The 23,298-nt window shown below is 53.7% G+C and overlaps 1 protein-coding gene across 1 annotated transcript; it reads left to right on the top strand.

Moving 5' to 3' along the window:
• The first annotated feature begins 110 nt into the window (after positions 1–110).
• On the top strand, positions 111–22,428 carry ZNF341 (zinc finger protein 341). Its single transcript, XM_027729034.2, has 15 exons — positions 111–362; positions 4,048–4,158; positions 5,227–5,414; positions 6,515–6,667; positions 7,562–7,798; positions 9,042–9,237; positions 10,428–10,512; positions 11,550–11,740; positions 12,637–12,830; positions 13,832–14,040; positions 15,848–15,944; positions 17,827–17,959; positions 18,882–18,993; positions 19,770–19,840; positions 21,355–22,428. Exons 1-15 carry the CDS (start codon positions 332–334, stop codon positions 21,861–21,863), a joined length of 2,517 nt encoding a protein of 838 aa, XP_027584835.2. The 5' UTR covers positions 111–331; the 3' UTR covers positions 21,864–22,428.
• The last annotated feature ends 870 nt before the right edge of the window (positions 22,429–23,298 follow it).

Genomic DNA, 23,298 nt, shown 5'->3' with positions numbered 1-23,298 from the left:
AACCGCTCATTGGCGCGGAGCACCCGCCCGGTAGCCAATGGGCGCCGCGCACTGTGTCCCGCCCACCCCTCTCCCTGTGGTTGCCGCTGAGGGCCCGGCCCGGCATCACCCGGTTATGGCGCGGGGGGCGCGGCGGGAGCCTGAGCGGGGCGGGGGCAGCCGCGGCGCGGTGCCTGCCCAGTCTCCGCGGGCTGTAGCGGCGGCACCGAGTTAAACGCTCCTCCCTCCCCAAAACCAGCGCCGGGGCCGCCTCCGCCCCTCCCGCGCTGAGGGCGCGTTGCGGGCGGAGGGCGCCCCCTGGCGGCGCGGCCGCTCCCGCCGCCGCTCCAAGATGGCGCAGGCGATCTTCGAGGCGCTGGAAGGTAACGGGGCCGCGCCGGGGCCGCGCCGGCACCCGCGGGCTGCGACCCCCGCGCCCCCCGAGCTCCCGCTGCCCGGCGCTGCCGCCGCGAGGGGCGGGGGGCCGCGGCGGGGCAGCCCCGCCAGGCCCGGCCCGGCCCGGCGCGGCGTGGGGCGCTCCCGGCAGCCCCGGGCTGTGCCCCCGCGCTCCCCGCGGCGGGGACGGCGCCGCAGCCCCCGCCCGCAGCCCCCGCCGCAGCCCGGGCATCCCTGTGCCCGGCTCCCTGCGGTGTCCCTGCCACCTCCGGACCCCCGGCCCGGTGCCACCTCCTGCCTATGCGCCGGGACATGCCCGCACTGCCCATCCCTGTGCCCTGTGCTCCGGGTAGCCCTCGTTGGCCACGGACGCTGTGCACCACAGCCCCTCCCTGCCCCAGGGCCCGATACCGCGAGGCACACCATCCCATCCCATCCCTGTCCCTGTGCCCGATGCCCCAATGCACCCCTTGCCCTCCCTGCCCCTCTGCCCTGCACATCGGGGCACTCCCACCACCCTCCTCTCTGTGCCCAGGAAACAGGATCCCCAATCCCCAGGGCACCGTGTGACTCGTGTGCCTCTCCCCCTTCCGTTGCCCTCTGTCCCTGTGCCCAGCATGCCGGGGTCCCCCATCCTCCCCTCAGCCCAGGGCTCACACTGCTGTGCCACGCTCCCTGCCAGCCCCAGGGATGGTGCCCAGGGAGTGATGGCCCCTGCATGTGTATTTTGGAGGTGTCTGTGCCCTCTGCACAGCCCAGACAGCGCCCATTGTGTGGGTGAATGGGTTGTGCTCAAATTCATCTCAGTTTGGCCGGGACACTGTCACAGGCAGGTGCCATCCCAGGGGGACTCCTGGACGTGTCAAGCTGTGCCAGTCTGAGCCTGTTTGGGGAAAAACTATTTCCCAGGCGTTGATTTCTTAATCTGGATTACAGATGTATTTTCCCTTATGTGGGGGCACAGCTGACATGGAAGGCCTGGCATCATGATTGTCACCCATGCTTTCAAACATCCCCTGTGGTTGCAGCAGCAGGGAGAGGAGCAGAGAAGAAATATTTCTCTGTTTTGTGAGGTTACTTGGTGCATTTGGCAGCACCCTGTGCAGAATCAGGTCCCTGTTTCCTCACTGCAATCAGCTCCTCGTGGTGTGAATTTCCTCACAGAATTCAGGAGAGCAAAACCTTTTAGCAAATTTTAGCAGCTTTTGGTGTCTGAGCTTGTTTGTTTTCTCTTGTTGATGTGATTACAAGTAGATGGTGACTTGGCATTTGTGTGGATGCTGAGAGCAGGCTGTGGGGCACAGGGGCATCTTCACCTGTCACCAAAGCACCTGGTGCTGGTGTCAGCAGAGAAGGGTCAATGCATGATGGAAAAGTAGCACCTGGGTGAAATGGACACTCTTGTTTCACCTCGAGCTGAGAGGAATTTGAAAGAGAAAAAAAAAAGCACAAATCAGTAGTCCTGTACTTTTATCCTAGCTTCCCCAAATCACCCTGCTGTTGTCAGGCTCTGGGCACCTCAGCTCCTGCTGTGCCAGGAGAGAAGTGGCTGGGTTTTTTAAGTTTCATGATGCATACTGGTGCTGGCTGCAGGCAGGGCAGGCTCCATCCAAAGGTTTCTCCTGGAAGTCTGTGGGTGGTTGAGAACAGCATCTGCTTAACCAAGTAACTGCCAGCTTGTGTTCGTGGGTTACTAACCTTGACCTCAGGGGTTTCCCTCTAGGAAGTGTGGTGTTGTGCAGTTACTCTGGGGGCATTTGCCTGAATTGCCAAATAAATGAGGGCAGCATATTTCTCTTGTCCTGGGCCTCTTTTCCCCATCAAGAGGCTGAGTGCAGCATTGACAATCTTGCTGCATCATTGTCTTCAGGTCTTGGCCTCTCCTCAAGCTTCTTCCTCTTAAGAGGATCAAGTCTTTTGGCTTTTTTCTTTGGAAGATCTGACTGTGTGCCAGAGAGAAACCCAGTTGTCCAGTGCCAGGCCCATCAAGAGTGGCACCCTTGGCACAAACTTCTTAATTATCCCCATTATCCCCATTTTATACTTAAGCTGAGTTTTCGATCCTTCTTTTCCTTTTAGCTTATTTCTGCTGGAGAAGGGCTGCTCCATTTCACTCTCTGGTGTGGCTGTTGCAGCAGGAGCCTGCAGTGCTGCCCTGGCAGTTGCCCAGGGGTTATTAGAGGAGATGTATTGTGGAGCAAGGCTTGGGATCCTCCAGGAGCATTCCAGCGGTGTTCTCCCAGCGGGGCTGACCTGCAGGGCTGGCTCCAGCTCTCCAGGCAAGCCAAGGCTTGCAGAACTGGACCTGCAGCTTTGCTGTGCCTCCCTGTGATTTATGTGAAAGGCTTCCCATAGGCATGGTGGGAATTTTGTGGTAGTGTGAGATGTAGTGCTCTGCTCCCTGCCAGGAACATCAGCAGTGTTTGCGACCTCTCCTCAGTGAAACGATGGAAAAGGTGTTCACAGAGTCTCAGTTACTTGCTTCACACTGGAGATGCCAGAGAAACAAGTTTTTAGGGTATCTTTAACAGGCTGTAGATTATATGGGCACTCCCCATCAAGAAGGTAACATCCCAGTTGTTCAGGAGAAATTTTAGAATTACGAGAGGAACTTGGAGTGGTGGGTTCTCCTGCTGTGCTGGTCCCTTGTGCTGGGCTCTGCTACATTGTTCCACTGTCCTTCCTGGTGCTGTTCTCTTCTCAGGAACAGTCCTCACCTCAGGAATGGCCTGCACCTCCCTGCTTGGGAATAATCAGAGCAACAGAATTGCTTTTACTGGGGCACATAGTTCTGAGCTCAGAGCTTTGCAGTTTTAGTTTGCAAAGAACATGAAGAAAAATGAAAAGCAACTGAAGAACCCCCCACTTGTCTTCTCTCCCTTAATCCACAAGGTATCACATACAACCCTGCCATGCCATTTGTTTTATTTGTGGGTTCCTTGTCATAAAGGAATGGCAGGGAGGAGTGGAGCATAAAAATCCCCAAATCAGATTGTCCTTTACATCTGATTTCTATAAAGAAAGAGTGTCTCAGGCTTAATCCACTGGTCACATGCTGCTGGCCAGGTTGTCTCCCCAGATGAGCAGTCCCCATCTCCTGTATTTATCTGTAATATTTTAGAACATTTTATCTGTAGTGAAAAATGTTTGTGCCAAAGTGAGTAAGCTGATTCTGACAACAGATCTGACCGGGGGTGTGTGCCCTGGGTCTGGTCAGATCCGGGAATGCTGGCTTTGAAAACAGGGAGGCATTTCTAGCACTGCTGCTGAGGGAGTTGCTGCACACAAGGATTTTGTCTGTGCTGTATCACGCTGTGTCCCCAGGCAGATCCACCCAGACTGCTGCTCTGTGACATCCCAATACCTGCTTTTTAGCTTTGGTTGTAAACATCCTTCCTCTCTGCAGCAAACCAAGCCCTCTTTTGGCTTTTCTTGCCCTTCTTCCCTTTTCTTCCTGTGCCAAAGGAGTTATGGAGACAGGTGGGAGTGTTGCTGTGGTGTGATAGTTGATGCTGTGGGTAGAGGGTGAGAAGGTGAGAGTGGCTCTGTGGGAGGAGAGAGCAGCAGCTGCAGAGTTGCTTCCCTCCATGACCTGGGAGCAAGCTTCCAGTGCCCAAGCACTCCATGTTTGGCTGTGTTCAATTCACCATCCGTGTTTGTGTCTCCTTTCAGGAATGGATAATCAGACAGTGCTGGCTGTGCAGTCCTTACTGGATGGTCAAGGAGGTGTGACGGATCCATCGGCTCAAAATGTCAACTCCTCCAGTGCCATCCAGCCCATGGGTGAGTCCTGGTGGCACTGGGAGAGAGAGGAGAGGGGTGGGAGTGCTGCACATCCCAGAACAGCTGGATGTGTAGGGGCTGCTACAAGTGTTGGAAGCCCTCAGCAGGACCAGAGCAAGAGGAAGGGGCAAGTGCCTGAGAGAGCTTTTGGAGATGGTCATGACAACAGACTTGACCATGTGCTTCCAATAAAGTCACAAAGGGAGGGAGAAGCCACTGTCTCCACCACTACTTGTTACTGTTCACATTTTTTATTTAATTAGCCATTCCTTATCCCCTGGGGATACTCCAGCCCTTGAGTATCTCATCTGTGTGAGTGAGTATGGGAACTGGTCATTTATGTGCACATGGGTACTCACAGTGCTTGACTAGGACTCGCTGGGTGGACACCAAGTTATCCTCCAGAGGATTTACAGTCTGTGTCCCCAGAAACGTTCTGCTTCAGGCTGTGAATCAGGAGAAACAGCCTTGTGAGTCCAACTGGATCGTTTACAAGTGGTGTGTGCTTTGCTAACGCTGCAGATTTCAGCTAGGACGTGTAACTGGGTTGTCTTCTTTCTGCTTTGGGTGTCAAGCAGAGGTGCCAAAAACCATCAGTCTCGTGGAAGGGTGGCTTTAGGACACAAGCTGACAGTGACTCTGTGCCTGATCCAAGTTACTTCTCTTCCTTTGTGCAACCTGAGTAATAAAATCTGCCTCAGCCAGCAGAATGTTGGTGCTTTGGAAGAAGCTGCTTTGACTAAAAAGCAGAGGGTGCTTCAGGAGCAAGGCTGGGTTGGTTGTTCCTGTCTTTGGGGTGAGAAGACAGACAATGGGATTCAGTGTGTCCCAGGGAGACGGTGGGTTTTGTACGTGGGAGCAGGGCTGAGATGGGCTCAATCACATTAGTTGTCTTTAGGGAGAGCTTGGGACTGGGGAGGAGGGACAGCTTGGCCCTTGCAGCTAATCTCTCTGGATGATGATGTCCTTGAGGTGCTGAGATCCAAAAGGTGCCAGTTTTCCTACATTGTGGTTGTTGGGTGTAGCAGGAGAAGGCCTGGAGCAGTGATCTGACCCTCTTCCTTGCAGATGACGAAGACGTGTTCCTCTGTGGGAAGTGCAAGAAGCAGTTCAACTCTCTGCCTGCCTTCATGACCCACAAGAGAGAGCAGTGCCAGGGCAGTGCCCCGTCCCTGTCCACAGTATCTCTGGCCACCAACAGCGCGTACAGCCCGTCCATCACCTCGGTGCCGCAGGCTCCGAGCGCCGGCCGGCAGGTACCGAGTGCAGGCAGAGCCTCTGCCCTGCTGCTGGGATTTTGGGAGGGAGGGACATTGGGGTGAGGCTTTTAGATCCAGTGGTGCCTCGTGACTGACCTCTTTTCTAGGAGGCTCAGTTGTGGTCCTGTTGGCTTTTCACCGTGTGGTTGAAGTGAGGTCCCCTGCAGCGAGGTGTCCTCCAGCATGAGAGTCTGACAGCCCTTTTTCAGGACAGGAGGGGTTTCATCTCCTGGCTGTGCTGAAGAGCCCCAGTGTCACACTGCACAGTACTCAGGTGGCCATGGCTCCTGCTGTCCCCTGGGCTTTGGTCTGGCTCGTGGGCAGAAGAAGAGAGCAGCTTCATCCCTCCTCTCACATTCCTACACATAAGCCCACATCATCATCGTGGCTGGGCTTCGCGAACGGAGATTCCGGAAATAAACCCACGTAATGTGGTGTGATGAGCATTGAGGGAATGTCCTCTCTGGAGTAACTCCTTCCACAGAGAATTCTCCAGAGTGATTCCCTACTGCAGGGCATGTACTGTGCCTGCAATTGTGCTGTTTTCCAAAATGCTTTCAAACCAACTGCTTTTTTCAAGTTAACATAGTCCCAGTGGATATGGCTTCTTCCCAGGGCTGCAAACACAGGTTGTTTCCACCCCAAAAAATGTGACAGGCACCCTCCCCTCCTATAATCCGAGTCCTGTCCAAAGAGATGAGAATGTTCACCATCTGCAATCAGAGCAGCCTCCCTCAGCTCTCCACCTTCCTGAGCTGGGGCAAGCACCCAGGAGAGGCCTGAACTTCTCTGTGACCAGTTTGTCCTGCATATCTTGTTTAATAACCCCTGATTTGAATTGTAGCTAGTGGCCACTTTCACCAGCTGCTGTGATATTCTTTGCCTCCTTTCTGAAGAACGTTTCTGAAGCTGCCTTGTTGTTATGGCTAGAAACTCCCACGAGCTCAGCAGGAAGCTGCAGATAATTACTGTGGCTCACTGCTGACCAGAGCCTGTGAGAGCAGAGACACTGAGGTTCAGCAAAAAGCAGCATCATCTTTTTTTGGTTATCATTTTGTCCTGTTGCTGCCCAACAATGCATCCTTTTTCCCTTTCAGCAAATCTCTACATACATCACCGTTCCCCCATCACCTTTGATCCAGACCCTGGTGCAGGGGAACATCTTGGTCAGTGATGAGGTGCTGATGTCAGCCATGTCTGCTTTTGCATCCTTGGACCAGCCCATGCCAGCGGTGCAGCCCCCGGTGCAGGTAAGGGGCACATGTGGGCCCAGGGAGTCTTGCTTAAAGCTCATCCAGTTCCACCCCCTGCATGGGCAGGGACACCTTCCACTAGACCAGGCTGCTCCAAGCCCTGTCCAGCCTGGCCTTAAACACTTCCAGGGGTGCTGCCCCACTGCTGGGGATGCAGCCCAGGACACAGTTGGCTTTCAGGGTTGCAAGTGCTCATGGACAGGTCATGTTTGGCTTTTCATCCACCAACACCCCCAAAGTCCTTTTGCCCTCAGGGCCGCTCTCAGTCCATTCTCCCCCAGCCTGTACTTGTGCTTGGGATTGCCTTGACCCAGGTGCAGCACTTTGCACTTGGCCTTGTTGAACTTCATGAGATTCACAGAGACACACCTCTCAAGCCTCTCCAGGTCCCTCTGGGTGCCCTGTGCCTTCCTCCAGTGTGTCAACCACACCCCACACTTTGGTGTTGTTGGCAAACCTGCTCGTTGCTGGCTGATCAGATCTTTGTAACGTGGTCTCTCCAGTTTTTGTTGAGGCCCTATATAATGATTGGCTTCCAGACCCTTGTCAGTTTGCTCCAGGGATTCCCCTCCTCCTGTGGTTAGGCTCTCCCCAGGCTGTCTACACTTTCCATGGCTCTGAGAATCTTCCTTGTAACCGGAAGGATTAAAAGCTTTAAAAACAAAGCAATAAAAGCACTTGGATTTTGGAGGAGACAGCGTGTACCTGTAGGTCATGCCAAGCCTCCAGCACAATCTGCTCCAACCTGGAGCTGGACACGCTGTGTTGTGCCGAGACATCAGCAGGTGCTGTTCTGAACTGGGATTGGGAAGGTGTGTGAGGGAGCAGCCCCTCCAGCTCCTGACTGCTGCACTTTCAAGGCGTTGTGTGTCTCTCCCTGTCTGGTTGCAGAGCAGCATGAGTATGCACACTGGGGCTGGATACCTGTCCCAGCCCCCCCCGCCGCCGCCTCCCCCGCCGCCGCCCCCTCCTCAGCCCCCGCCGCCTCCCCCCCCGAGCCTGGGGGCTCCGGGGCAGCCCGGGGGCGCCGCCGGCGTGGTGGAAGTGTACAGTGCCCCTCCTCCCATGGCACCAACCAGCACGGTGGAGATCCAGACGCTGGGCATGCAGCCCTACCCGCCCATGGAGGTAAGGCTGCCCCCAGGGATCCGTCCTCTTCTGACAAGCGAGGCTGCTCGGGAGTCACCCGGGCTAGAAATCATGAGCTGGAAGGGACCTTAAGTGTCATCTCATTCCACCCCCTGCCATGGGCAGGGACACCTTCCACTAGACCAGGTTGCTCTGAGCCCTGTCCAACGTGGCCTTCAGGAATGTGGAATTAGAGTGTAGGAAGATGTGTTAGGTTATTTGACAATGTTTACTTCCTCTGGGAGAAGGTACCAAACAGAAGGGTGTCAGCAAGATGATGAGGATTCTGAGGAGAAACAGCTAAGAGGGACAGAGACTTGGCCAGCACAGGCTTAGGAGACCTGAGTGTTTGTTGTAGTTGAAGAATACCTGCAGGTGTTGGGAGTGAGGGGGAGCTGAGAGGAGGGATCTCACCTCCCAGAGAGGTACAGAGCACCACCCTGCACACTGCAGGCTTATGTGGAGAGAAAAATTCAGTCTCAATCTCAATGAGCTTGACAAGGTGGCTTTTCCTAAAGAAAGGCACAGGCAGAGTGGTGCCTTGGTGGGTCAGCTGTTTGCAGTCTCCACATTTGTATTGCCATTCACAACAGAAACTACTGGGTGTAGCTGAGGTTTGTCATCCTTATCTTTGTAGCTGGCATCTGATCTGGAAGTGCCAGTGGTCAGAAGTGGATGGGGATGTTGGATATGTTAATTTATCAGGGTGGGCAGCAGGAACACCCTCAAACCACGTCACCCCAGACTGATGCCTCTGTATCTAAGTGTCCTTTTCTAACCTTGGTGCTGACACAAACAGTCGTGCTTTGCCACCTGGAGTTTCCTTGTGCCTTCCTTTCCTTATTCAGTCCTGCCAGGGCAGGCAACAGGGTCTGGAAATGCATGTCTGGGGTCACTGGAGATCCCTGCCACTGGGTCAGCAGTAATCCTGGTAACCTGCTCCAGAGGGATAAGAAGCTCTTATAGGTGAGGGACTAGACAGCTCATTTGGTGTTTCTTTGCTGTACTCTTCCTGCTGTAATAACTGCTGGATGCTTTTAGATGTTCAGCAGGAACACTGGGCAAGGTGCTACCTTTGGTTAGAGACACATTGTTGGGCTGGTGAACTGGAAATTTGACCCAGTTTGGCAGAGGGCAGAAAACTCAACCAGATTAATAGCCTGATGTTGCTGGAGATGGAGGTTGGGGCACAGGATAATTCTGTGTAGCAAACCTGTCCCACTGATGAATTTCCCTGTCACAGGTACCAAGCCAGTGTGTGGAAAGTCCCGTGTACCCCTCTCCCCCCGTGTACAGCCCTGGGAAGCAGGGGTTCAAGTCCAAGAGCACCAGTGCTCCCACTGCCCTGACCAGCACAGGAGGAGGTCCCATGGTTGGTTTTGATTCCCCTGCTGCTGCCAAAACTCGACGCTGCAAAAACGAGAGCGGGCTGCAGGAAGGTGAGTGTCCTCACAGCACCTGCCCTGCACTCGCCCTGCTTGTCCTGGAGGGGGCTGCTGAGCCACGGGCTCACCAGGCCCCGAGGGGTGGCACTGGCTGTGCAGCTCTGAGGGAGGAACAGGATTCCCTGCATGAAACTGCCAAAAGCAGCTCCAAGCGTGGATGTGCTTCTTGCCTGTCACCTGTGTGTGCACGTGGAAGGACTGTCACTGTGCTGCTGCATGGGCAAACCTGTGCCAAGTCTCTGCAGCTACGAGGTTACTGCATCACACCTGAAGTGGGCACATCTGCCAAGTAAGGTGTTACAGCTCGTTCTACCCCAAGAAGACTGTCCAGCCACAGGGCTGGTGGGCTGGATGTGGCCTGGCCCCAGACACTCTCTTTCCAAGGGCTGAGGAGGCCCATCCCTCTTGTGTGTGTCAACAAAGAAAACACACCTGTCCCCAGGTGAAGCAGGACAGGAGTGTGCCCTGTCCCAGGATGGAGGAGCCCCAGAGCCAAGGCTGACCCGTTGTTGGTGTCCAAGCACACCCAGCTGGGTGACACAGGAGCTCCCAGGTGTGAGGTAGAGGAAAGGCACGTGGCCTTTGGCCCCAGGAAGGCTGGGCCTCTGGAGTTACAACCATACAGATCCTAGGGTTTAACCTTGTTTGCAGAGGGGAGAATGGCCATGCATGCTGCAGTTGTCAGTCCAGAATTCCTAGAGCAGCCCACAGTTCTGCTGTTCCCCGTTGGTTTAGACCCCGTCAGAGTAGATAGAAGATGTGACTGACTGACCTTCTGGAAGGGAGGAATGTGCATGTGCTCTGGCTGATGGCTAACCTGGTGAGTTCACAGCAGAGACAGAGCTGGGGCCCTTCCTCTCTCTAGTCCTGTGTCTTTCCCAATGCCCAACATGCCTTTAAAGTGTGTGCTCTGTAGCACAGAAGGGGAAAGGGAGCGGTTAATGCCTGAGGGGGATGCCCTGCCCCACCAGCCTACACTCCTTAGTGCTATTAGAGTTGGCTCAGGCTATGTTAAATGTATGTTTGTGCCCATAACCTCTCCCTAGTCTGGCCAGGCAGATCCTACCTTTTCATAAGCCCTTTCTTGGTCCTGAGTAGTCATGTCTCAGGGTGAGAGCCCTGTGACACAGTGGGGACAGGGCTGTGCCACGTGGTCTCATTCTTGTCTGTGTTCTTGCTTGCAGGTAAACCCAAGTCCTCCAAGCTGAAATGCACTTACTGTGACAAGGCCTTCACCAAGAACTTTGACCTGCAGCAGCACATCAGAAGGTAACAGTGCCACTGACCTGGACACAGCAGGGTGGCTGGGGTGGAGCTGGGCACAGTTCTGCTGAGGGAGTCTGTGCAGTCCAGTTTGTCACGCCCCAGAATCTGTGCTGCAATGGGAGGGGATTCTTCATCCTTCTCATTCCAGGACACCTCCCCAGTGACTGGGGTGAAGACTGCAATCATGGATATAACCTTCGTGCTGATGATGTGGTGGGACTGGAGGCTTGTTTCCCTCACTGATGAGACTTTGACAGCCTTGTCACCTGATCACCAGAGCAGCAGCATCTCCACTGCTTGTCCATGCCCTTCCCTTTTCTGTGCCTCCTAGCAAGCTGTAGCCCTTGTGTTTGGTGTTTGCTGGTGTTAGCAAACCACGCCAAGCTCAGTGTTTATACAGGGAGGTCTTATAAGAGAGCTTTTCTTTGGCAGGAGGCAGCTGAAATCTTCAGTTTCCCCCAGCAGAGTCTGCTGGACTCAGATGAGAGGGAACAAGTGGTGGGCTTGTACCCCTACTCAGCCTGGACTCTTCACGTGATGTACTGCATGTGTTGGAGTCCAGTCTTTCTCCTGAAGCAGAAGGGCAGGGTAGAAAGACCTTTCTGCCCTGGACAGGAGAGAGCAAATTCAGGGAGATGAGATGTCTGCAAGCTAGAAGAGATGTGTGCAGGGGAAGGAAGGGTGGCAGGGAAGGAAAGGCTTGTACCCCTGAGAAAGTGATGGGGGTCCCCAAGATCTGTGCAGAGACCCTGACAGTGAATGCCTTGATGTTGCTGCAGAGCTCTTTTCCTCTCCCACTCTTCCTTTGACCCCTCATCATCCCCAGACCACAAGTGTTTTGTCTGGCTGGTTTCACCAGGCCTCTCACAATCCACCTACTCTGGTGAATGAGGTCTCGAAGCCCTTGTTTGGCTGGCCCAGGTGTGATGTGCCAAGCTGAGTGCCCAGCATTGTCCTGCAGCAGCCAGCCCAGCACAGGCCCTGCCTGGGGGCTGCCTCCTGTCTCCACCAGCTGCTGATTTGGTGCCTTCTGCTTTCAGCCACACAGGTGAGAAGCCCTTCCAGTGTATCGTGTGCGGCCGAGCCTTTGCCCAGAAGTCCAACGTGAAGAAGCACATGCAGACCCACAAAGTGTGGCCTCCAGGGCTGGGCTGCACCATCTCCCGCAACTCCATCACAGTGCAGGTCATGGCCTTGAATCCCAACCAGCCAGAGGACGAGGAGAACACAGGTTTGCTGGCTGGGGGTGGCATGAGCGTGGGGCAGGGCAGTGATGTGGGGAGGCTGCAGGTCCCTGCACCTCCACACGGGGAGGGAGGGGAGGTGGGAGCTGTGTGTGCTGTGGACAGTCCTGGGTGGGGTTTAGCAGCTCACACTAAGCAAGTTTCATTTGCTCAGGTCTAGCTGGCAGGTGCATCCTTTTGTACCCCGAGCCATGGTGGATTCAGTGCTGGTGGAGACAGTGACTCCAAACTCTGTGCCAGTATGTGCGTGCAGACAGGACAAAGTGTCTTCCCCTCCTCACTCCCTGGCAGGTGCATGAGCCACCTCTGACAGCTCTGGTCTAGGGGCTAGACAACCCAGTGGTTTAAGGTAGCCCAGTGCCCTTGCTTGATTGCAACATGCATGTTATGCCTGGGCTGGATCTGCCACAGCAGCCACCTGGAAATACCTGAGGCAGAGAAGAGCTCCTTGGTGGTGTCTGGATGCCCTCTCTGCTGGTGGCCCCAGTCCTGGTAGGGGAGTAAGGGCAGTGACAATGTCATGCCTAAGACAAGGCCTCACTGGAACTGCCCTCTGCAGACATCATGGACTGAACTGGCTGGATCTTAACCTCCTGTCTTCTACTGGAATGGGAGTAAATCTGGCTCTGGTTCACTGGTAGAGGCCTGTTCTCTGACTGCTCCACAAAGCACAGTTATATCCATGGAAAAAGGGAACGGGTTAAGGAGAGGAAGACACGGTAGTCAGGGCCCTGATGTATCTCTTGACAAATTTAAAACCACTCTGTTATTGAGATCTAAAGAATCTGTCTTTGAAAGGGAGGAGGAGCCTGGCCTGACCTGGCTCTCAGAGCAACCTTCAGAGCTGTCTCACGTCAGGGTGTGACTTTCTCCCCTTCTGCAGGTTTGCCTCAGCCCTCAAGGAACCCCATGCTACCACCCCAAGAGCTGAGCCCCTTGGAGGACAGCGAGGCAGGCAAGCTGGAGGCCAAGCAGGTTGTCTTGATCGACAGCTCTTACCAGTGCCAGTTCTGCCCCAGCAAGTTCAACACCTATTTCCAGCTCAAATCACACATGACACAGCACAAGAATGAGCAGGTAGGGACAGAGGGTGCCCTGTGGGGTGGTGAGGTTGGGATGGACATCATATAGCGCACCAGGGGCTGTCCTGAGCCTCTTGCTCTGTAAAGCTGCCAGTGCTTCCCATGCGGCTCAGCCCTCAGGGTTGTAGCTGTGTGGTCTGGACAGCTTTGAAAAGCTCCTCTGCCTCCACCCTGCTGAGTGAGAAGTCAACTGAGCAGGTTTGGGTGGCTGGAAAAGAAGCAAAGAAGTGAAGTGTGTCCAGTTCTGGGCCACTCACTTCAAGAAAGACATAGAGGGGCTGGAGTGTGTCCAGAGAAGGGCAACGATGCTGGGGAAGGGTCTGGAGAGTCAGTCATATGAGGGGGGGCTGAGGGAACTGGGAGGGCTCAGCCTGGAGAAAAGGAGGCTCAGGGGGCACCTTCTGGCTCTCTACAACTCCCTGACAGGAGGGTGGAGCCAGGCTGGGTCAGGCTCTGCTCCCAGGCAGCAAGGGACAGGATGCGAGGAAATGGTCTCAAGCTGTGCCAGGTGGTTTAGTATAGCCCAGGGGAGGTTCAGGTTGGACATCAGGAAGAATTTCTTTCCAGAAAGGGCTGTCAGGCATTGGAACGGGCTGTCCAGGAAGTGGTGGAGTCGCCATCCCTGAAAGTGTTCAACAAACAACTGGACATGACACTTAGTGCTGTGGTTTAGTTGACAAGGTGGTGATCTGTCAGAGGTTGGACTCGATGGTCTTGGAGGTCTTTTCCAGCCTTACTGATTCAATAACTCTATGAAGTCCAAAGTTTTCAGTGCAGGTGTCATGGGACAGTCACCACTGGGGTGTTGTGGTCTCACCCACCCAAGTGGTTTCAGGCCCTCACACCAACACCCCTTTGTCCCGCCTTGCTTTCTCAGGGGAGTGCCCTGAGAGTCCATATTTCTTCCCAGAAAGGAAGACCACTCTGCCTGTTGGCAGAAGGTTTTCCCTGGCTGTTTCCATGTTGTGCTGCTCCAGCCACTCTCCCTTCTCCCAGGTGTACAAGTGCGTGGTGAAGACCTGTGCTCAGACCTTCCAGAAGCTGGAGTCCTTCCTTGAGCACATCAAGAGCCACCAGGAGGAGCTGAGCTACCGCTGCCACCTCTGCAGCAAGGACTTCCCCTCCCTGTACGAGCTGGGTGTCCACCAGTACTCGCACAGCCTGCTGCCCCAGCACAGCCCCAAGAAGGACGTGGCCGTGTACAAGTACAGTAGCAATCGGTGCTCACAAGGCTTGTAGGAGTGAGTGGGTGCAGAGTGTGTTTGGTGGGGACCTTAGAGGGAAGAGGGGGCCCTGTGTGATTAGTGGCTGTGGTTCTTTTGGGCACCCAGATAGCAAGTGGCGGGCCCCTCCAGCTGGTTGCTAGGGCCAGGCACTTGGAATGTGTGGCCAAGAAGGCCAATGGCATCCTGGGCTGGCTCAGGAACAGTGTGGCAGCAGGAGCAGGGCAGTGATTCTGCCCCTGGACTCAGTGCTGGTGAGGCCACCCCTGGAGTGCTGTGTCCAGTTCTGGGCCCTCAGCTCAGGAAGGACATGGAGGGGCTGGAGCAGGGCCAGGGAAGAGCAATGAGGCTGGGGAAGGGACTGGAGCACAAGTGCTGTGAGGAGAGGCTGAGGGAGCTGGGGGGCTCAGCCTGGAGAAGAGGAGGCTCAGGGGAGACCTCATCGCTCTCTACAACTCCCTGACAGGAGGTCGTAGCCAGATGAGGGTCAGTCTCCCAGCAGTAGGACAAGAGGGCACGTCCTTAAGCTGTGCCAGGGAAGGTTTAGGTTGGACATTAGGAAGAAGTTCTTTACAGAGTGCTCAGCCATTGGAATGGGCTGCCCAGGGAGGGGGTGGATTCACCATCCCTGGAGGTTTTCAAGAAGAGACTGGATGTGGCTCTTAGTGCCATGGTTTAGTAGGCCAGGTGGTGTTGGGTCATAGGTTGGACTGGATGATCTCAGAGGTCTTTTCCAACCTGGTTGATTGTGGGATTCAGTGAATGCTTTTGGAACAACTGTGAAAGGCTGGGATTGATTATGTGGGAAGATCCCATCACTGCAAGTCTTCTTATCACCAGTCGAGTAAGATGGGCACAGATGAACCTGCACTTGGCTGGGTCAGAGACCCAGGGAAGCCCCTTCTCAGCCTGTTTTCTGTGGTTCTTTAACACCTGCAGCAGAGGGAGTATGGAGTGTAGAAGCTGTGCCCCCAAAAAATCTATCCTTTGCTGCAAAAGGGTCTGTTCCCTGGGAAGCATTTCTACTTCTGGGTGAGAACTCCTACAAAAACCTCCCTGGAACTTTTGAAATGCCTGTAGAGATGTTCAGGAAGACTAGGAAGCCCAGAAGATACTGAAGTGACCTAGGAGCTTCATGGAATACTTTTTGCATAGTCCATGGTTTCTAGTTATCCTTGCACTATGGAGTTTCATCCTGCAGCTTGCTAGTGGGGATCCTTGAGATTAGAGCCCTGCTTCTGTTTGAGGAGGTGTTAGTCTGACCTAAGGAGAAGGGGTTTCACAGCAGGTACACCCTGTGAGTGCCTCTGTTCCCATTGCTGGTGGTGCTTCTCTCTGTCAGCTTTGGCAGAGCTCTCCAGCTGAAATACTGCCAGGATATGTCAGCCCTGTCATCCTGTACCCTCCCTCTCAGCTCCTTCACCGGAGCAATAAAAATGGAAGCAGTGAAGGTGGAAGGAGGTGTTTTGGGTAAGGTGAAGTCAGTACTTAGGGCTTGTCTCCACGAGGAAGCAGTGTGGAATATGTGCCCATGGCAGTCTGTGTGGAACAGCATTGGAATTTAAAGGCTTCTCCACCCAGTTTTCCAGCATCTCCCCCTCTGAAGGGTGCTGAGTGTGAGTGTGAGCTGGCATGTGGGTTGCTGAGGTTTCAGAGCACCTGAGAGATTATTTTCTGTACCAAACCAACCCTGTCAGGGATCACCCTGGAAGGTGGCTGGGCTGGGCAGTGGTGTGGGGTTTGCTGAGGAGCCTTGCTCACAGGCTCTGTCCTTTCTCTCCCCATCCAGGTGTGTGAAGTGTGTCAATAAATACTCCACCCCGGAAGCCCTGGAGCACCATCTGCAGACGGCAACGCACAACTTCCCCTGCCCTCACTGCCAGAAGGTGGGTGGGTGATCCCTCCCTGAGCCAGGCCTGGACACCTGGCAGGGGCTCTGAGGGGGCAGGAACCCTCAGCTCCCTTTCTTCTCCCTTTCTTCCTCAGTATGGACTGGCAGGTGCCCACAAGCTGCTTTCCGGGGGACAGAGGTGGTTGCACCCCTGGCCTCACACAGAGTATGTTCCTCCCTGCAGTGTTGGCTTTTCTCCTGGGTCCTGTTTACTGAACAGGATTTGTCAGGGCAGCTCCCTTATTCCCACAGCAACACAGGGCACTAGGCTGCTGTCCTTACTGCTTAAAAGCAAGTGTACCAGGAGGAGCAAGGCTGGTTTTGGGAAGTCTTTGACCTATCATTCTGGGCTATATCTGGCTGGAAGGGTTGGGCACGGAAAGCTCCAAGTCCTGTGGGAGCTCCTACACCTCCATTGCCATCCTCATCTCCCATTGCCACACAAGTCTCTGAGTTCCCCCTCGTTCCTCTCTTTTGGATGAGTGCTCTGTGTCCTTGGCAAAGAGAAACCTGTCTGAGTGATGGGACTGGGAGTGGAACGATGCCTGGGTAGGTTTTGGCTGGAAATATTCTCATCAGCACAGCCCCTGAGGGAGTTTGAGGGGCAGAACTTTGTGGGGCTTGAATTCTGATGAATTATTTTTTGAAATCCAGACTAAAATTTGGACCCTTGCTCCTCTGTTTATAGCAAAGGAAATGAAAATCCTGCAGTGGGGGCAGGGACAATCTCAAAGGAGTGACCACTCTGTACTGAGGTAGCTCAGGAAGGGGAAACACACTCCTGCCATGGTTAGTAACCCATCTTTCTTACCTGTCTTCTCTCACTTCCTCAGCCAGGTGACAGGTGCCCTTCTGAGCCCGGCTGGGACTGTCAGCATGCAGCACATGGGTTTGAGAGCCCATTATCTGCAGCAGTATTTTTTATTTCTGTTTGAATTCATACTAATCTTGCTGTTTTCTAGAGATCTGAGAGCACGGTCTGGGTGCCAGAACTCTGAAGTTTTCCTTTGCTCCCCTCAGGTGTGCTTGCAGCACGTTCATTAGGAATTCCCTCAGCTGGCTGTTTCCAGTATCCCCATTAGCCAAAGGAGCCATTCTTCCTGGCTTTATAAAGACCATGAATGGGAATCTTTGGTAACAGATTATGAGGAAGCAGAAAGGGAGGTTAACTGGGTGGGAAGGTAATAATTACAGGGGGTCATTGCCCAGCACATCTATTGCTGGCTTGGCTGGGGGACTGGGCATCCATCTGGAATGCTGGTTCTCAGCACTGTGGTAGTACAAAATTAACAGCAAGGTATCAGATTATGTGTTTCTTAAGGATAAGAAAGTTTTGGCTTTGGGTTTTTTAGTGTTTTGGTTTGTGGTTTTTTTGTTTGTTTTTTTTGGGGGAGTTTGTTTTGTTGGTTTGTTTTGGGGGTTTTTTGTTGGGGTTTTTTTGGGGGGGTTGCTTTGTTTGTTGTATTGGTTTGGTTTTTTGTTTGTTTTCTGTTTTGGGGTTTTATTTATTAGTTTGTTTTTAGCACTGTATCTGTGTTTTCCTTATACAATCCTGAAGGTTTTCTCAGCGCATCCTTCCTGAGAAAGCAGTCACCTTGAGTTTCCTGCTCAGGTTGCCCAGAGAAGCTGTGGCTACCCCATCCCTGGAAGTGTCCAAGGCCAGGTTGGACAGGGCTTGGAGCAACCTGGGCTAGTGGAACGTGTCCCTGCCCATGGCAGGGGGTGGGACTGTCTGATCATCTGATCCTTAAGGTCCCTCCCAACCGGGATTCTATGATTCTTATGTTTTCTCCACAGGCCACACCTCCCTCGGCAGTGCCAGCTGAGTGATGTCAGGTGTGTCCTGCTGGCTCAGCCTTGCTCCTGTGTGTTCCCAGGTGTTCCCCTGCGAGAGGTACCTGCGCCGCCACATCCCCACGCACGGCGGGGGCAGCAAGTTCAAGTGCCAGATCTGCAAGAAGTTCTTCCGTCGGGAGCACTACCTCAAGCTGCACGCCCACATCCACTCGGGTACAGCTCCCACAGCTCCCAGTGCCTGTCCTCTCTGTGCCCCTGTGCCCCTGGCTCTTTTCCTGATAACGGGAATAACTCTGAGTCATTTGTAGGAACGTGAGTTCAGGACATGGGTGGTTTTGCCTCAGCCTCATGCCCAGTACTACTCCAGTTAGAAGTGGGACACACAGGTGGCCTCCCCCGATGCCTTAAAGTAGGAGAAATAATTCCCTGGAGTATTTTTGAGTATTAAAAGGCAAAAAGCACTCCTTTATAATGGCACCGAGGGTGCACAGGAATATTTTGCTCACACTGAGTTGCACGGGCTTTACAAGTTTATACTGTCATCTAATTACAATATTCAGGATCTAATTACAATATTTGGACATTTGGACATCTGTTACACCGAATTCCAAAACTGTCCCTCCCATATCCCTGCCCTCACCACACCCCCAACATGCCTCCTGAATCTGAGTCGGAGGTCCCAAAAAGACCCCATTTTCATCTTCTCTTCCTCTTCCTCATCTCCTTTGACACCGTATCATGCCTTCTGGAGCGGTTTCAAGGCTCCTGAGTAGCTCTGACTGGTTATATCAGGTGTTACATCTCTTTCTCAGTACATTTTCACAGATAGAAAAAACCCTTTACCTCATTCTGTCGAAGCTCTTAACAAAGAATGATAAAGAGCATTTTAGGAATTTTGTACAAAGACAGTAACAAGCTATACTAGAAACTTATATAATATAGGTTTTACGGCTCCCCCCCCTCCTGTGGTTGCAGAACTGTGGAATTTGGCCCTGGAGAGCAGGAGCAATGTGCAGCATGGATTGTACCCATCGGGCAGGGAAGTTTGGGGAAGTTTATATTGGGCACAGCCACCATGGTGGATCCTGTCCTGTGTGGCTGGACCGTCCCTGACTCTCGGCCCCTCTTTTCCCAGGTGAGAAGCCCTTCAAGTGCTCGGTGTGCGACGCCGCCTTCAATCGCAAGGACAAGCTCAAGCGGCACATGCTGATCCACGAGCCCTTCAAGAAGTACAAATGTCCCTTCTCGTACGTAGTGGGTCTCCAGCGTGGTTGGGATAGGGCTTGGGATGGAAGGGATGTCTCCTGCAGGTACCCCAGGGTACACTGAGGCACCTTCCAACCCACTGCTTCTTGGGGAGGTGGGAATGCTCCGGGCTTTTGAGTTGGGAACCCAAGAGTTCTTTGTCGTTGTCATCCCGTGGGATCACATCATTTCATCCCAGTTCATCAGCCCTGCAAAATAACACCTGCCTTCATGGGAAGCTTTGGGGAACACCTGGGGAGCACCAGGGCAGAGAAGGAGCATTATTGACCATGGAGCACAGGGGTGCCTGAATGATGGGCTCTCCCCAGCTGCCACTTCTCCAAAGGCACTTGGCAGTATAGAACCTAATGTGTGAGCCAGAAAAACCCAGGTTTGGAAGGTACACCTCCAAATCCATGGCACAGCCATGGGCCTTCTGAGATAACCAAGTCTGATGGGCTTGTCCCTGCTCCAGCCACCTTGTAGCTCCTTCCAAAGTACTTCTGTCTCCAGCTGGGATCTTGAACCTGCTGGTTTTAGGAGCATTTATAGTGAGACACAGACCGTGTGTAATAGAGGAAAAGCCACGTGTCCCTGTAGCAGCCTGCTTATTCCTTGTTCCTCCCCAGAAAGGCTGGGAGCTGAGCTCCTGCTGAGGGAGCCATCTGGGTGTTGCTAAGGAGAAGGGTCATGGATCTGTTTTTGGTCCAGGATCTGTTTATACATCGATCCCCAACTGCTCATTCATGCTGCTCACCAGCATTTGTTGTTGTTGCAGAAGCCACACGGGCTGCAATAAAGAGTTCAACAGGCCTGACAAGCTGAAGGCTCACATTCTGTCCCATTCAGGTAAGGGGTTGGGAAGGCAGGGACTGGGATTTGCTGTGGTGCTGCAGGAGCATGTGATGGAAGGAGTCAGCCTGAGAAAGAAGAATAAATAGTTAGCTTTAGATTTTTTTTTCTCTGTGTTGTTGCAGGCCTGTTTAAGTGAGCTTGTATTTAGGACTATGTCTAAGCTTTGGGCTGTTTTCTAAGACAATATGTAGGCAGGGCCTGCTGGTGAAACTCTGAAAAAGAGCTGATTGCTCAGTGTGTTTGCTGTCAAATCAATATCCAGAGTGCTCTGTCCACTCCTCCCTAGTCCCATCTCACATGCAAAAGGATTTGGGATTTGTTTCCCTTCTCTCTGTGTTCCAAAAATGATGTTCCCACTCCTAATAAAGACAAATCATTTATTCCTATGCCCTAGGGAACATTCAGACTTTTGTCTCTTGGGGTAAAAATAAAGTCTTTCCTTGTTCCCAAAGCCCTGCAGAGTGGGATCAGATGGGATGTGCTGACAGTGCAGTTATGGGTTGTTTCAGACTACACATTCCCATAATTTGGAAGGAAAAAAAAGTGAAAATTTCTTTACTTACCAAATACACTTAGAGAAAATAATACTTTAAGATTATTTTGCATTTTCACCACAATTACCTGACATGTTTTTCTGGTATTTTAATCCTCTTCTTTGAGGCAAGAATACTCTCTACAACTCCCTGACAGGAGGGGGGAGCCAGGTGGGGGTTGGTATCTTCTCCCAGGAACCAGCAGTGAGACGAGGGCATGGTCTGATGCTGTGCCAAGGGAGGTTTAGGTTGGACATTAGGAAGAAATTCTTTACAGAGAGAGTGCTCAGCCATTGGAATGGGTTGCCCAGGGAGGGGGTGGATTCACTGTCCCTGGAGGTGTTTAAGGTGAGACTGGATGTGGCATCAGTGCCATGGGCTGGGAACCACGGCGGGGTTGGATCAAGGGTTGGACTGGATGATCTGTCAGGTCTTTTCCAACTCAGTTGATTCTGTGATTTTGTGAATGTTTATTTGCAGTCAGCAGCTTCCTCCTGAGGGGCAGTGCAGAGGCAGGCACTGATCTCTGTGAGCAGTGACAGGACCCAAGGGAATGGCTGGAGCTGTGTCAGGGCAGGGTCAGGTTGGATCTCAGCAAAAGGTTCTTCCCCCAGAGGGTGGTGGGGCACTGACCAGGCTCCCCAGGGCAGTGGGCACGGCCCCAAGGCTGCCAGAGCTCCAGGAGGGTTTGGACAACGCTCTGAGGGACAGGGTGGGATTATTGGGGTGTCTGTGCAGGGCCAGGATTTGGACTGGATGATCCTTGTGGGTCCCTTCCAGCTCAGGATATTCTCTGATTCTACAAACAATAGTTAAACACAGCCATTTAAGCTGTAGCCACCCACCCTTTTCTGCCTGCAAATTTGCCTGGCACGACATCTCCTCCCATTCACCAGGGAACATCTCCTCGGAGAGGAGGTGAAGCTCTGCCGTGGCGGGCTGGGCGGGTCTCTAACGCAGCTCTGTCCTGTGCAGGGATGAAGATCCACAAGTGCCAGTACTGTAACAAGTCCTTCAGCCGCCGCGCCCACATGGTGGAGCACCAGCGCTCCCACACCGGCAACTACAAGTACCGCTGCCCCACCTGCAGCAAGGGCTTCACGCGCCACAAGTACATGAAGGACCACAAGTGCCGGCTGGGCTCGCCCAAGGACAAGGACCTGCAGCTCAGGAAGCCCCAGAAGAAGCGGGTGGCGCGGGGGGGGCGCAAGGCGGGCCTGGCCCTGCCCGGGCTGGCCGAGCTGAAGGACGGCGGCGCTGCCGGGGAGAGCCCCCCCGAGGGGGGCCCCGACAAAGAGCCCTTCCAGGAGTCGGACGCCGTCCTGTCCATCGTGGTTGGGGGGTCAGGAGCTGCTGACTCGGACCTTGTCGCTGGGCAGCCCAACAGCATGGCATCCAACCTGGCCCTGGCAGAGCTGCAGGCGGGCTCGGACGGGCCCTGCACCATGCTGGCTGTCCCTGTGTACATCCAGACCACCGAGTGACCGTGCCCAGAGCCACTGTGTGGCTGTTGGACTCGGTGCTCAAATCTATCCCAGTGAAAAAGACCAAAGCTCTGGTGGGGAGGTAGATGGATATGGGAGAGGATGACTTTCATCTCCACTGAGTCTTCCCATCCTTGAGCAGAGGACTGCTTGGAAGCCACTGGTGGCTACGAGGCACTGAAGAGGGCGGCTCCATTATTTCTTGTCCCTCTGCATCACGGGTCTGCTTAGGGCAAGAAAGACAAAGATCCCTGAATCAGGGTAAGAAGAAGGAGCGTGCAAACCTGCAACACACAGAGCTGCTGAAATCTGGTGGCTTTGCAAATCACAGCCTGTCCCATCTGTGGTTTTTCTGGCCTAAAAGCTGTATTGCCCAGTATTTGGGTGGCCCTTCTGAGAGCAAGCAATTGATCCTTCCTAGTGGAAGCGAGTTCATCCTGAGATCCTTTGGGAACACTGTTCAGAAATACCCTGGTAGACTTGTGTCTGGTATCTTCTCTCTGTGTCTCTCAGTAGAAAGATCACCGTGTCTGTACCACACGAGTTATAAACACCCTGGACCTCACGTGCCCTGTGGAGTCTGTGTGGGAGCACATGCGTGTGTTGGCTCTTCTCTCAGGTTGCTCTTCTCTCCACAGTGTTTTGTTCATGGTTTGTCCACATATCCAAGGATCTCTGAGTGCCTTTGGCATCAGTGAGCCAATCCCTGGGAACAGTTAAACATGACCCCTGTGTACAGTGGCCTGGGTGAGGTGACCTGTCCAGGAAACCTGTGATACATCCAGGAGCTGGTGTTCCAGTGTCAGCTCTGGGCTAGGTGCTGCAAAGAAGCTCTGTCAGCTGCTTCCCAGCCTCCACCTTCCCTTAGCTCAGTCCTGTGGGCCAGTTGTCAGCAAATTCACTGGGGAGTTCGTGTGGTTAAACAGCAAGAAAGTCTGGTATGAATGGGACAGTTCTCTTATCCACTTGGATTCTTCTCTGATTTCCCAAGTAGGAGTCCCAAAGTCTCACTGCCCTGCCAGGCTCCTCCTGTACCTCAGCCTCCATTTTTAGGCTGCCACAGGATGCACTGGCTGTTGGGGAAGGGAACTTGACCCAGACCTGCACATTGCTGCTGCCTCCAGGTCCTCCTGGGATGCTTTCTCCCTGTTCCACGTGTAGGTGAGCTGAGCTGGGCTTTCCCCTGGTAAATCTGTGTAATGAGATGCTCAGCTGTCTGTGGATGCAAAGTGCTGTATTTCCAGCCTGTTTATCCAGAGCGTGGGTTCAGTCAGTCCTGGGTACTGAAATGCTGGCTGTGGAATCCCAGCCTTCCTCTCTGGGAAACGGTGGGTGTTTGGCCACTGGAGCCAACTGGTCTGACTGGGCTGATCCTGCAGCCTGCCTGAGCTCCAGCCCTTGCTTGACCTCAGGGTGCTTTTCTTGTCTCCTTGCT

This window comes from Pipra filicauda, unplaced genomic scaffold, assembly GCF_003945595.2.
Source record: "Pipra filicauda isolate LSUMZ 115617 unplaced genomic scaffold, ASM394559v2 scaffold250_size1122263_pilon, whole genome shotgun sequence".
In the NCBI taxonomy this organism is placed as follows: domain Eukaryota; kingdom Metazoa; phylum Chordata; class Aves; order Passeriformes; family Pipridae; genus Pipra; species Pipra filicauda.
This window is presented reverse-complemented; position numbering and strand designations above follow the sequence as displayed.

What these genes read in the sequence shown, in the direction of transcription:
- ZNF341 (XM_027729034.2), top strand. Translation starts at nt 332, where the DNA reads ATGGCGCAGGCGATCTTCGAGGCGCTGGAAG. An exon ending in AGCCCTACCCGCCCATGGAG is followed by an intron (nt 7,799 to 9,041) that starts GTAAGGCTGCCC and finishes TCCCTGTCACAG; the next exon opens with GTACCAAGCCAGTGTGTGGA. An exon ending in CACAGCACAAGAATGAGCAG is followed by an intron (nt 12,831 to 13,831) that starts GTAGGGACAGAG and finishes CCCTTCTCCCAG; the next exon opens with GTGTACAAGTGCGTGGTGAA.